Genomic DNA, 12,358 nt, shown 5'->3' with positions numbered 1-12,358 from the left:
TGATTTGTTTCAATTTTATGGCTATTATAATATTTCTATGAACATTTGTATACAAATGTTTGTGTGAAATTTTTTGTTGTATTTCATTAATTATGCTATTATAGTTGTCCTGGGTTTTTCCCCTTGGTCCCCCTCCACCCAGCACCCCTCATTTCCTCAGGCAATCCCCATACCATTGTTCATGTCCATAGGTTATGCATCTAAGTTCTTTGGCGACTCCATTTTCTATCCTGTACTTTACTTGCCATGGCTATTCTATAACTACTTATGTGTACTTTTTAATCCTCTCGTCTCTTCACCCATTCCCCTACACTGCCTCCCATCTGGCCACCATCAAAATGCTCTCCACATCCCTGATTCTGTTTCTGTTCTTCTTGTGTGCTTAGTCTGTTTGTTAATTCAAGAGTTTATAGAAATGTGTTTATTGTCAGTTTATTATTCATAGTTTTGATCTTCTTTTTATTAAATAAGTCCCTTTGATATTTCATATAATAGTGGTTTGGTGATGATGAATTCCTTTACTTTATTCTTGTCTGGGAAGCTCTTTTTATCTGTCCTTTGATTCTAAATGATAGCTTTACTGGGCAGGGCAATTGTGGCTGTAGGTCCTTGCTTTTCAGGACTTCGAATATTTTTTGCCAGTCTCTTCTAGCTTTGAAGTTTCTTTTGAGAAATCAACTGATAGTCTTATGGAAACTCGACTGTAGGTAACTAACTCCTTTCCTTTTGCTGCTTTTAAGATTCTCTCTTTATCTTTAATCTTTGGCATTTTATTTTATTTTATTTTATTTTAAATACATTTCATTGATTATGCCATTACAGTTGTCCCATTTCCCCCTTCATTCCCCTACCCTGAACACCCCCTCTCATCAACATTCTCCCCCTTTAGTTCATGTCCATGTGTCATAAGTTCTTTAGCTTCTACATTTCCCACACTACTCTTGCCTTCCCCCAATCTATTTTCTCCCCACTGTCTATGCCACTTATTCTCTGTACATTCTTCCCCCTTCTCCTCCTCCCACTCCCCTGTTGCTAACCCTCCATGTGATCTCCATTACTGTGGCTCTGCTCCTGATCTACCTGTTTGCTTAGTTTGCTTTTGTTTTAGGTGTGGTTGTTAATAACTGTGAGTTTGCTGTCCTTTCACTGTTCATATTTTTTATCTTCTTTTTCTTAGATAAGTGCCTTTAACATTTCATATAATAAGGGCTTGGTGATGATGAACTCCTTGAATTTGACCTTATCTGAGAAGCACTTTATCTGCCCTTCCATTCTAAATGAAAGCTTTGCTGGATAGAGCAATCTTGGATGTATGTCCTTGCCTTTCATGACTTGGAATATTTCTTTCCAGCCCCTTCTTGCCTGTAAGGTGTCTTTGGAGAAATCAGCTGACAGCCTGATGGGAACTCCTTTGTAGGTAACTGTCTCCTTTTCTCCTGCTGCTTTTAAGATTATCTCCTTATCTTTCATCTTGGGTAGTGTAATTTTGATGTGCCTTGGTATATTCCTCCTTTGGTCCAACTTCTTTGGGACTCTGAGTTTCCTGGACTTCCTGGAAGTCTGTTTCCTTTGCCAGATTGGGGAAGTTCTCTTTTATTATTTGTTCAAATAAGTTTTCCATTTGCTCTTCCTCTTCCCCTTCTGGTACCCCTATAATTCAGATGTTGGGACATTTAAGATGTCCTGGAGGTTCCTAAGCCTCTCCTCATTTTTTGAGTTCTTGTTTCTTCATTCTTTTCTGTTTGGTTGTCTCTTTCTTACTTCTGGTCCACTCCATTGATTTGAGTCCCAGTTTCCTTTCCATCACTATTGGTTTCCTGTGCATTTTCCTTCATCTCACTTAGTGTAGCCTTCATTTTTTCATCTAATTTGTGACCAAAATTAACCAATTCTGTGAGCATCCTGATCACCAGTGTTTTGAAGTGTGCATCCAATAGGTTGGCTATCTCTTGGTCGCTTAGAAGTATTGGCTCTGGGGCTTTGATTTGTTCTTCTGTTTGAGCCATAATATTCTGGTCTCTTTGCACCTGTTATGTATGAGGGGTGGAGCCTTAGGTGTTCACCAGGGCGGGGCAACCCAGTTGCTGGGTTGTGAAGCTGTATGTGGGGGCAGGGTCAGAGAGGGAGCAATGACACTTGTTCCATGTTCTCTCGGATTTTGGTTTCCTCTGCCACTTCCCACAAGCAAATTTGGCTCTTCTGGTGCTGGTTCCCAGGTGGGTGGGCTTGTGCACTCTCCAGAACCCTGTGGGTCTCTCCCACGAACTCTCCCGTAAGGCTGGGAGCCTCTCCCAGTACCTCAACCCTGAAATGTTTTTTAAATTGGATCTTTTAGGCTTTATTTCTGGGCTCTGGGGCCCTGGGTTGCAAGGTTTGTCTCACTGCCCCTTTTTTTGCCTGGTTTACCTGCATGCAAATGTGTGTCCACGGTCAGCCAACCACCTTGTCCATCTCACTGGGTTTGCTCGTTTCCTCCCCGCTCCTGGATCTGCTGACCATCGCCTCTTCCTACCGTGACCCCTCTCTGCCAGCAGTGGACTTCGCTCCACCCCTCTTACCAGTCTGGATTAAGTTCGTTGTTGTTGGACTTCCATACAGTTCAATTTTCTGCCTGTTCTGGTTGTGCTTTTGTTTCTAAATCTTTGTTGTCCTTAAATTTGGTTGTGCAAGGAGGTACAGTATTTCCACCTATGCCTCTATCTTGGCCCTACTCTTTGGCATTTTAATGATGTGTCTTGGAGTGGGCCTCTTTGTATCCATCTTGTTTGGGACTCTTTGTGCTTCTTGGACTTGCATGTCTATTCGTTCATCAAATTAGGGAAGTTTTCTTTCATTATTTTTTCTAATAGATTTCCAATGTTTTGTTCTTTCTCTTCTCCTTCTGACACCCCTGTAATGGGCCTCTTTTTTTTTTTTTAAAGGTTTTATTTATTTATTTATTTTTAGAGGGGAAGGAGAGAGGGAGAGAAACATCAGTGTATGGTTGCCTTTTGTGCATCCCCTGCTGGTAGTTGGCCTGCAAGGAACCGGTTTGCAACCCAGGCATGTGTCCTGACTGGGAATCGAACTGCAATCGTCTGGTTCACAGGCCCGTGCTCAATCCACTGAGCTACGCCAGCCAGGGCTTGTAATGGGCCTCTTGAGTTGTGCAGAGGCTCCTTATACCACCTCATTTCTTTGGATTATTTTTTCTTTTTGTTCTGATTGGTTGGGTGGTTTTTGTTGGTTTTGTTTTGTTTTGTCTTCTTATATTCCAAATTACTGATTTGATTCTTGGCTTTATCTACTCAACTGTTGTTTCCCTGGAAGCTGTTCTTTATTTCAATTAGTGTATCCTTCATTTGTGAGTGGATCTTTTTCATGCTGATGAGGTCCTCACAAAGTTCCCTGAGAATCCTTATAACCAGTTTTGAACTCTGCATCTGATAGGTTGCTTATCTCCATTTCATTCAGCTCTTTTTCTGGAGTTTTTATCTGTCCCTTTAATATGGACCCTGTTTCTTTGTCTCCTCATTTTGGCAGCCTCCCTGTGTTTGTTTCTGTGTAGTAAGTAGAGCTGCTTTGACTCCATGTCTTGGCAGTGTGGCCTAATGTAGAGGTGTCCTGTAGGGTCCAGTGGCACAGCCTCTCCTATTACCCAGGCTGGTACTCCAGTGTGCCCTTCATGTGAACTGAGTATACCCTTCTCTTAGGAGCTTAGATGTAGTTGAGCCTTGGTTGCGGTTGGCAGGTCAGTGGGAGGAATTTACCCAGGCCAGTCAGCTTCAAGGACTGGCTGTGGCTACTGACCACCAACCTCTGCACTCATGGAGGATCAGCTGTGCAGGGGCAGAGTGGTGGTACTCTGACATGGTCTGTAGCTGTCCACTGGGTACACTGGCCCTGGGGTTTCTTTGGTGCTTCAGGCCTAGGTCATCCCCCACCTATGTTTTTCCTGGGGCAACACTGCCTGAGCTGGAAAACAATCTGAGATGGCTGCTACTTGTGTACTTGTGTTGCGTTTGGAGATTCCCAGGTGGAGCCAAGCTGTGAACGTAGGCTGGCTGTTGCTAGTGCTGGGCCTAGGGGTCCCTGAGGCCAGCCCTTGCTTGTTTAAGAGGATTTAGGAAGTTATGAAACACAAGCCACGTGCAGCCATTCATATAGAAAAGCAACTTGGGTGGTCCGGTAAGTTGGGTGGGACAGAGTCTCTGGGGAACTCCAAGGTGGGTCAAACAGTGTTAGCCAGGTTGATGGAGTCTCAGATATGGCACCAGCTTGCCAGCTGTGGCTCTGTGGGGGGAGGGCTTAAAAAATGAACTATGGCCTCTACTCTTCTGGATTCCAGACACTTGAGACTCTCCCTATGTGCCACTGGTACCTTTTAAGCTGCCACCTTGGTGCTGGAGCTCAGAGGGAATGAGTCTGAGTAGGTGAGTCTAAATATGGGTTTTTGAAGAGGAAATGCTTGGGGATCCAGAACTTTCTTCCACTGACTCAAACCCTATGGGTTTTTGCAGCCAGAAGTTGTGAGCACTTACCCTCCTGGCACTGGAACCCTGAACTAGGGGGCCTGGTGTGGGGCTGGGACTCCTGTCTCCCAAAATTTCTCTCCTGAATTTGTATCCACCTCACAACAATGTGGGACCAGCCTGTTCTGCATCTGGCCCCTCCTACCAGGCCAAAAGGATGTGGTTTCTGTAATTCTGTAGTTTTCAGACTTCCATTCATTTCTGATGGTTCTGAGTGACAGTCGTTCCATATTTTAGTTGTAATTCTGATGTGGTTGTACGAAGAGGTGAGCTATGTCTGCCTATGCTGCCATCTTGATCAGAAGTGGACATATGTTTCCAATACTCTTGAGTGTATTCCTAGGAGTAGAATTGCCATACCACATGGTTACTCTATATTTAACATTTTCAGGAACTTCCAAACTCTCTTACAACTTAGGGGCACCATTTGTATTCCTACAGAAATGCATGAGGGTTCTAATTCTTCCACATCCTTGCTAACACTTATTACTGCTTAACAGTTTTTATTTTAGCCAATCTAGTGGTTGTAAAGTGGTATTTCATTGTGGGTTTTTTTGTGTTTCCCTAATCACTAATAATGTCAGGCATCTTTTCACATGTTTATTGGTCACTTGTATATCTTCTTTGGAGAAATTTCTATTCAAATCCTTTGCCCATACTTTAATTTTATCATCTTTTTTTAATTGTTGTGTTGTAGGAGTTATTTATATATTCTGGATACTAGACCCTTATCAGATCTATTATTTGCAAATATTTTCTCCTGTGTTCTGTCATTTCACTTTCTTAATGGTACCTTTGAAGCATGAAAGTTTTTATTTTGAAGTCCTGTTTACCTACTTCTTTTCTTTTTTTGTACTTTGGTGTCTTATCTAAGAGAATATCATAATCCAAGATTGCACAGATTTATACCTATGTTTCTTCTAAGAGTTTTATAGATTTAGTTCTTGAATTTAAGTCTCTGATACATTTTGACTTAGTTTTTATATATAGTGTGAAGCAGGAGTCCCAAATTCTTTCTTTTGTACTCAAATATCCAGTTGTCTTTGTTCTACTTATTGAAAAGACTGTTCATTCTTCCATGAAATTGTCTTGGCACTCTTGGTGAAAATCCACTGACAGAAAATGTAAGGGCTCTTTTCTGGACCCTCTGTTCTGTTCCATTGAGCCATAGGCCTATCATACGCCAGTACCTCACTATCTTGATTGTTGTACTTTGCAGCAAGTCTTGAAATTCAGAAGTGTGAGGGCTCCATATGTTCTTTGTTTTCAAGATTGTTTTGGCTATTCTGCTCCCCTTGCAGTTCCATGAGTGGGATCAGCTTGTTGATTTCTGCATAGAGCCACTGGGATTTTGATAGGGATTGTATTAAATCTGTGGATCAATTTGTGGAGTATTGCTCTTTTAACAATATTAAATCTTTCAATCCATGAACATAGATATGTTTTCATTTATTTAAGTCATTTTGATTTCTTTCAAAGATATTTTTATTTATTTATTTTTACTTATTGGTTTGAGAGAGCAAGGAGAGAAAGAGAGAGAGAGAGTGAAACATCGATTTGTTGTTTCTCTTATCTATGTATTCATCGGTTGACTCCTGTGTATGCCCTGATCAGGGACTGAACCTGCAGTTTTGGCATGCAGGATAATGCTCTAACCAACTGAGCTACTGAGTCAGGGCCAAAGATGTTTTCTAGTTTTCAGTGTGTAAGTCTTGCACTTGTTTTTAAAAATTTGTTCGTAAGCATTTTGGGGTGTTTTTTTTTCTGATGCCATTGTAAGTGGAACTCTTTTCTTAATTTCATTTTTAATTTGTTTATTTTTAGTGTATAAAATGCAATTGATTTTTATATGTTAGTCATGTGGTCTACAACCTTGTAGAATTGTTTATTCGTTTTAATAGCATTTTTCATCTGCATGTATAACTTAGGACTTTCTATATACAATATCATGAAATCTGTGAATAAAGTTTTACTTTTCCTTTCCATTATGATCATGTTTTGCAGGAAGTTCTACTTTCGTTATAGGGAAATCTTTTTACTGGGTAGCACTCTTAAAAAGAGTAAATGAGTGTCCCTTGTAGAATTCTGCTTGCCTAGGATTATGTAGGATCATGAAGACAATCACCACCTTTCCCCTCATGATTTAAAAAAAAATCTTTAAATTCTATTCTAAAATCAAACAACTGTGAAGTTGCAAAAAAAGATATTTTAAAAGAATATCTGCATCTCCTTTTAAATGTATATTGTATCATGTTAACTATGACTACCTTTGTTTTCTTTCTCTTTTTTAAAAGATTTTGTTTATTTGTTTTTAGAGAGAGGGTTAGTGAGGGAAAAAGTGAGGGAGAGAAACATCAATGTGTGAGAGAAACATTGATCAGCTGCCTCCTGAATGTGCAGCTGACAGGGGACCAAACCCACAGCCCAGACACGTGCCCTGACCAGAACTGAACTGGTGACCTTTTGGTTTGCGGAACAATGCCCAGTGTGCTGAGCCACACAAATCAGGACAATTTCACAACATTTTCTTGAGTTATTTTCCAAACATACATTATTGCAGATGTGTTTACTTGCAAGTACAAAGGTCTCCCTCTCCTGAAGATCCCAAAACAATCTCTGCAGAAGTTGAGGCCCCAAAGAACCTTGGGTGGTATCTATGTATCAAAAAGAACCAATAAGATCTGAGATGAGGTAGTCACCTGGCTTCTGGTTGGTGTATTTTTTCCTGCTTCTATCTTGCTAAAGGCTTGGTTTTTTAGTAAGCAGCAAAAGACATGGTTTATAGCGGCTGTGGTCTTTCTCCACAACAATGATCTCTTATGATTTCAGATGCTCTAACACATGGACACTTCCTTAGTCTACAGATAATCTTTACATAATATGCAGCAGTTCATCAGCATACTTACATAAGTTCCTCTTACCCTGATGCCATTTGGACGGGCTGATGGGCAAAAATAACAAAGAACGGAAGGATCTTAGTGGCTTGTAAACACAAAGCTTTAGTTCTCACTCTACAGAGGGTCAGAGTTTGAACGGGGGCTTTGCCGCATATCTCCTCTTCCAGGATGACAGAGCCTCCACCACATGGAGCAAAACCAGTTCCACTGTCAGAGGGAAGGAGGCATGAGAAATCCTAAACTGTTCTCAAAGGCTTCTTCCAGGCGTGATACACATTTCTTTGAAGAAGTTTGTGCTCAACATCAAGGGGGCAGGGAAGCATACTCCCTGATGTGTCCTGATCAGAGTATCAGTGAGTAGCTCTAATGACCTTCAGAGACAGCACAGAAATAAGGAAGAGGTAGAGTAACATTTGCTAAATCTATATAATGTGCGCTGTATGATCAGACACTTTACATTATTTCCTTCCTGCCCATTTTACCTTGTTGAAAACTCACTCAAAGTCAAAAGGCTGGAAATAATGTAGAAAGGTAAAAAGCTGGGATTTAAACCCACATCACCTAGTTCCAAATTTCTTGGACCATTTCCTTTATCAAATACCTTTCTTCTTTACTAGACTGTCCTGATGTTCCTGAACTACACACAAAAGTGGATGAGGCCCTTAAATTGGTCAACATATCCAATCGACAGTACATCCAGATCCTCCAGGTGACTCAGCATCATTTAGAGGATACTACATATCTGATGGAGAAGATGAGAAAGGAATTTGGCTGGGTGACTGAACTGGCAAACCAGACTCCAGGAACTGAGAGCACCTTCAACTCCATAAAGGTAATGGAGGATCCAAGAACAGATGTGGAGATTACGTGTGCATACGTCGAATTTTCTGTTAATTTATGTATTTGAAGAAAGCTGTAGGAGAATACTCATATTTCTGTTGTGACTGCAGAGAGGCTGACTTGGTATGATGTACTGCATGGTCTTTAGAAAACAAAAATTTCTATAAACAAAGCCTATTTAAAACACAAAATAGTTTCTAATCCAGAGATGGCTCATTCTTCTTAGAGCTAAATTGTTCTACTGATACAGGCGATCCTGAAGGAACTTGGCCAATATAGACTTTGAGAGAGAAGAATTTCCAGTTTAACAACTTGAGTTCAAAAGCTAACTCTGAAACTTGCCAGCTGAGTAAGTTTGGGAAAGTTCCTCAATCTTTCTAGGCCTCAATTTTTCCACCTGGAAAATGGAACTAATAATAGCACTTTAAAATGTGTATCTGTAAAGTGATTAGTATATGTTTCTTATACAAAGGAACCTTATACAAGGACTCTGTAAATTATAGCTCTTACTAGTTTTAATAGTGACTGAATTTCTTTCCTGACCATCCCTTCCCCACCACACCATTACATGAATGGGCAAGTGAGCCAGGCTAGCGATTTCTGATGAGGTCAGTATTGACGAGTTTCTTTAAAAACCAGATACAAAAATCACTGGAGAGAGCAATTGAAGATGCAATATTTCAGGCAGCATGCAATGTTGGTGGCCTATCCTGATCCCCGGGGACCCAGCTACCATCTCCAACTGGTGTTGCTACTAACTGCTCAGCCCTGCAACCTTCTCCAAAGTTTTGTGCTTGGGGCTACCTATGCTCCAGAGCTCCCAGAAAGATCAGACTGAGGCTGGAGGTCACTGGAGGCCACATCCTTGACTAGCTTCTGCCTCATCCTCTTAAAAGTTTTACCTGAAGGCACCCTTAACAATAGCGCTTGTGTTAAAGTCTCGGACTCTGCTTCTAGGGAATCTGACCTATTACCTTTCTGTGAGATAGTGTTTCACTCTCTTTGAAACTGCAAGGTTGTGGCTCACGTGTCCTTTAATAAATAAGTTTAGAGAGACACAATCAGCAAACTAAAACAACAACAAACAGAATAGTCCAGGCTGTAAGAGATTACAGTTAATTACACTTAATGTCATATGCACGCCAAGGAATTTTCATTTCCATTATGTGTATGTTTATGTGTGTATAGAAATATGTGTATATACATAACTGTAGACATATGTGTGCCTTGAGTTATGATGTAAAATGTATTTGCTACTGCAGACCACAGTCAAAAGGTTCTGAAAGCCATAGTTCCGGTCCCTACTTACTCTCGGGGTTCTATTACTCACTAGATTACACCTTAGGACTACAAAATAATTTAAAATATTTGATCATCCTCACAAATATAGACTTTTAGTTTAATGAGAAGAAAGTTTTGTCTTGAAGATTAAAAATTTAAGGAAACATTTAGCAGTGCTTTCAATCTTGACATAGGAACAGCCAATATTTAACTGTTTTTATCGTAGTATTTTCCACTTCATGCTACACTTTAATTCCATTCTAGTGTTTTTGAGTAACACTAATAGATTCATCAAAAATTTTTTATGTTGATAACAAGGCACTTCAGTAATAAAAACCTCCATATGAAATAAATTATGGTTTTTAATGATACATGTTTTTATAATAATCATCACCAAAGAGCACCTACTATGTTTCAGGTCTTAGAACATTTTCTAAGACCTTCTCCATATATGAGATCATTTACTATCCTCAATGGTCCTATAAGGTAAGTAATTTTCTTTTCCAAATTTTTAGAATGAGGCACAGAGAAGTTGAACAACTTGTCTGAGATCACAGCCAGTAAATGGAAGAACGGGGATTCAAACCCAAGCAACATTTCTCCAGAATCAGTGGCTTACCCCCTTTGCTGACCTGCCTATAAAAGTTATTTTTCTCAAAACAGTTCTTAATTCATCATGTAAAATAAAAGTGCAAAGCCATGTAATAGCTAGTACTGAAAAGGAACTTACAAATTCTAGTAGGTGAAAAACGGTATGCCCCTTCATTTGTACTTACATGGTGTTAGCTATATAATTATTTACTGAACTAGACTTGCATGCTTTATGCAGTTTTTATGTGTATTATATTTGCCAGAAGGGAAAAGCTGTGTTAACTATTCTCTTATAAGCTAGAATTAAGAAATTAACAGTTTTTAATTTGTATTCTTAACACTTTGCTTTAGTTTTATTTATAAGGGCATTTATTTGAAAACATTTTCAAAATAGTTCTTTTTAGGTTACATCAAGTTGCATGTCAAAACAATTTCATTTAAAGTATTAAAATCAAAGTATGTGCACTTGAGAAGTCATTAAGAGGTAACTGTCACACATTTCAGATGACTGGTTCTTACAAAAATCATACACACAACCATAAATTGTAAATTTTGTAGGAAAATTCAGTATAAAACTTGGTACATTATGTTAATATTTGCTCGCTCAAATTTTCCAGCTCCTCTTACAGTTAAGTGGTACCATGTGGCAATTTCTGGTCAATGAATGTGAACAAAAATGACAAGGTTTATTTCTAGACTGAGATAGTGAAGAATTGTTTGCTTACCCATTCTCTTTCTCTACTGAGGCCACAAAGAGAGCCATGTGTTTCATAAGCTATAACCAAGAGGCGGCATGACTCTGTCAATGAGAGTCTTGAATGTCTAGGTGGTGCAGAACCCTTAATGGACATATTACATGAGTGAGAAATAAATTTTTGTTGTATGAAACCACTGGAATGTTGGGGCAAGTTTGTTACCTCAGCACAACCTAGCCTATCCTGACTAATGTGGTATTAAATTAATCCTGATTGTCCACTGGGATTTAGTAATCCTTTACTGTATAATCCTTCTTCTCAGGTAGTTCCAGGTGTTCACCAAGGAAATTTTTCCAAACAAGATGAAACAATGATGGACTTAAGCATTCTGCCTTCCCCCAATTTCACACTCCAGATCCCTCTTGAAGAAAGTGCTGAGAGTTCTAACTTTGTAAACTACATGCTGGAAAAAGCTGTACAGCATTTTAAGGAACATTTTAAAACTTGGTAAGCAGAATGCCTGATTAGGAATGTTTGTTGAACATTTTCTTTTATAATTCATAAAAGAAAAAAAGTGGTTTAAAAATACCTGAAAAATATGTGCAGCCTCATTAATAATCAAATACATGAAAACTAAGAAGACAAAATAGAATTTTTTGCCTATCAAATTTGCAAATTAGAAAAAAATACAAAATCCTGACAGGAGTGTGATGAAATGGGCATTCTTATATGTTGTTGGGGGGGAGGGTATAAACCGTTTTTGCCTTTTTAAAAAGCTACATGATTATACATGTCCAGAGCCATAAAATTTCTTCTTCTAGATAACTCTACTTCTAGAATAACTCTACTTCTAGAGTCAACCCTAAGGAATAAATCTAAATTTGATTAAAAGTCTCTATCTACCCCAAGTCTACATTTGCAAAATTATTTAAGATAGTAAAATACTAAAAACAATTTGTCTAAAAATAAGAAAATGGTTAAGTAGGTTATGGCTAAATAACTTCTAAATTAGTGGCACAATTAAAACTGTATATAATACACTCCTTTGGTAATATGATCAATCTTAAAGAATAATTACAATTTAATGCTCAGTTATTATTCATAAAGGACCTTGATAGTAGGTCACCATCAATGTATAATTAAGGTAGATATTACTGGATTTGCTGCCTCCACCTTTACCTCTGAGTTCTAGAGGAATGTTTTCAATTTATGTCAATCAAACAACCAATATCATAGCCATCTACTAAGTGAAGACACAGGGTACAGGTACTGTGGAGGGGATAGTAGTGAATTCAACAAGATCGTTTCCCAAATGAGCTTTCTATCCAGTGGCCAGTATGGGGTTGTAAAAGATACACACAGAAAACAGCAATGCAAACCATCCGATGAGCGCCCACGGGTAGGGGCCTCTGGAAGTTGAGGGGAGGGTCATTTACTTTCCTGAAGGGGAATTTTTCAGTTGAACATATTTCTTTTTTTCTCTTCCTTTCCCACTCACCCTCTCTCCTTTGCTGTTTTTCTTCCCTCCCTCCCTGCCACCCTT

The 12,358-nt window shown here is 39.2% G+C and overlaps 1 protein-coding gene across 5 annotated transcripts in view; it reads left to right on the top strand.

Annotated features, from left to right (window-relative positions):
• CLUL1 (clusterin like 1) overlaps positions 1-12,358 on the top strand; it is a 33,930-nt gene that overhangs the window by 18,741 nt on the left and 2,831 nt on the right. For 3 of the 5 annotated variants that reach the window (XM_037031513.1, XM_037031495.1, XM_037031523.1), the window contains exons 7-8: positions 8,026-8,240; positions 11,138-11,322. In XM_037031513.1, coding sequence (XP_036887408.1) covers positions 8,026-8,240; positions 11,138-11,322 — 400 coding nt within the window. Of the gene's footprint in view, positions 1-8,025; positions 8,241-11,137; positions 11,327-12,358 lie in introns of those variants that run through there. The other 2 variants (XM_037031505.1, XM_037031532.1) reach the window with 1 other exon arrangement.

The sequence above is a fragment of the Sturnira hondurensis genome, unplaced genomic scaffold (genome assembly GCF_014824575.4).
Source record: "Sturnira hondurensis isolate 20B ecotype Veracruz unplaced genomic scaffold, ASM1482457v3 Scaffold0001872, whole genome shotgun sequence".
NCBI classification, from domain to species: domain Eukaryota; kingdom Metazoa; phylum Chordata; class Mammalia; order Chiroptera; family Phyllostomidae; genus Sturnira; species Sturnira hondurensis.
Note: the sequence above shows the minus strand (reverse complement) of the source record. Positions and strands in the feature narration are given on the sequence as shown.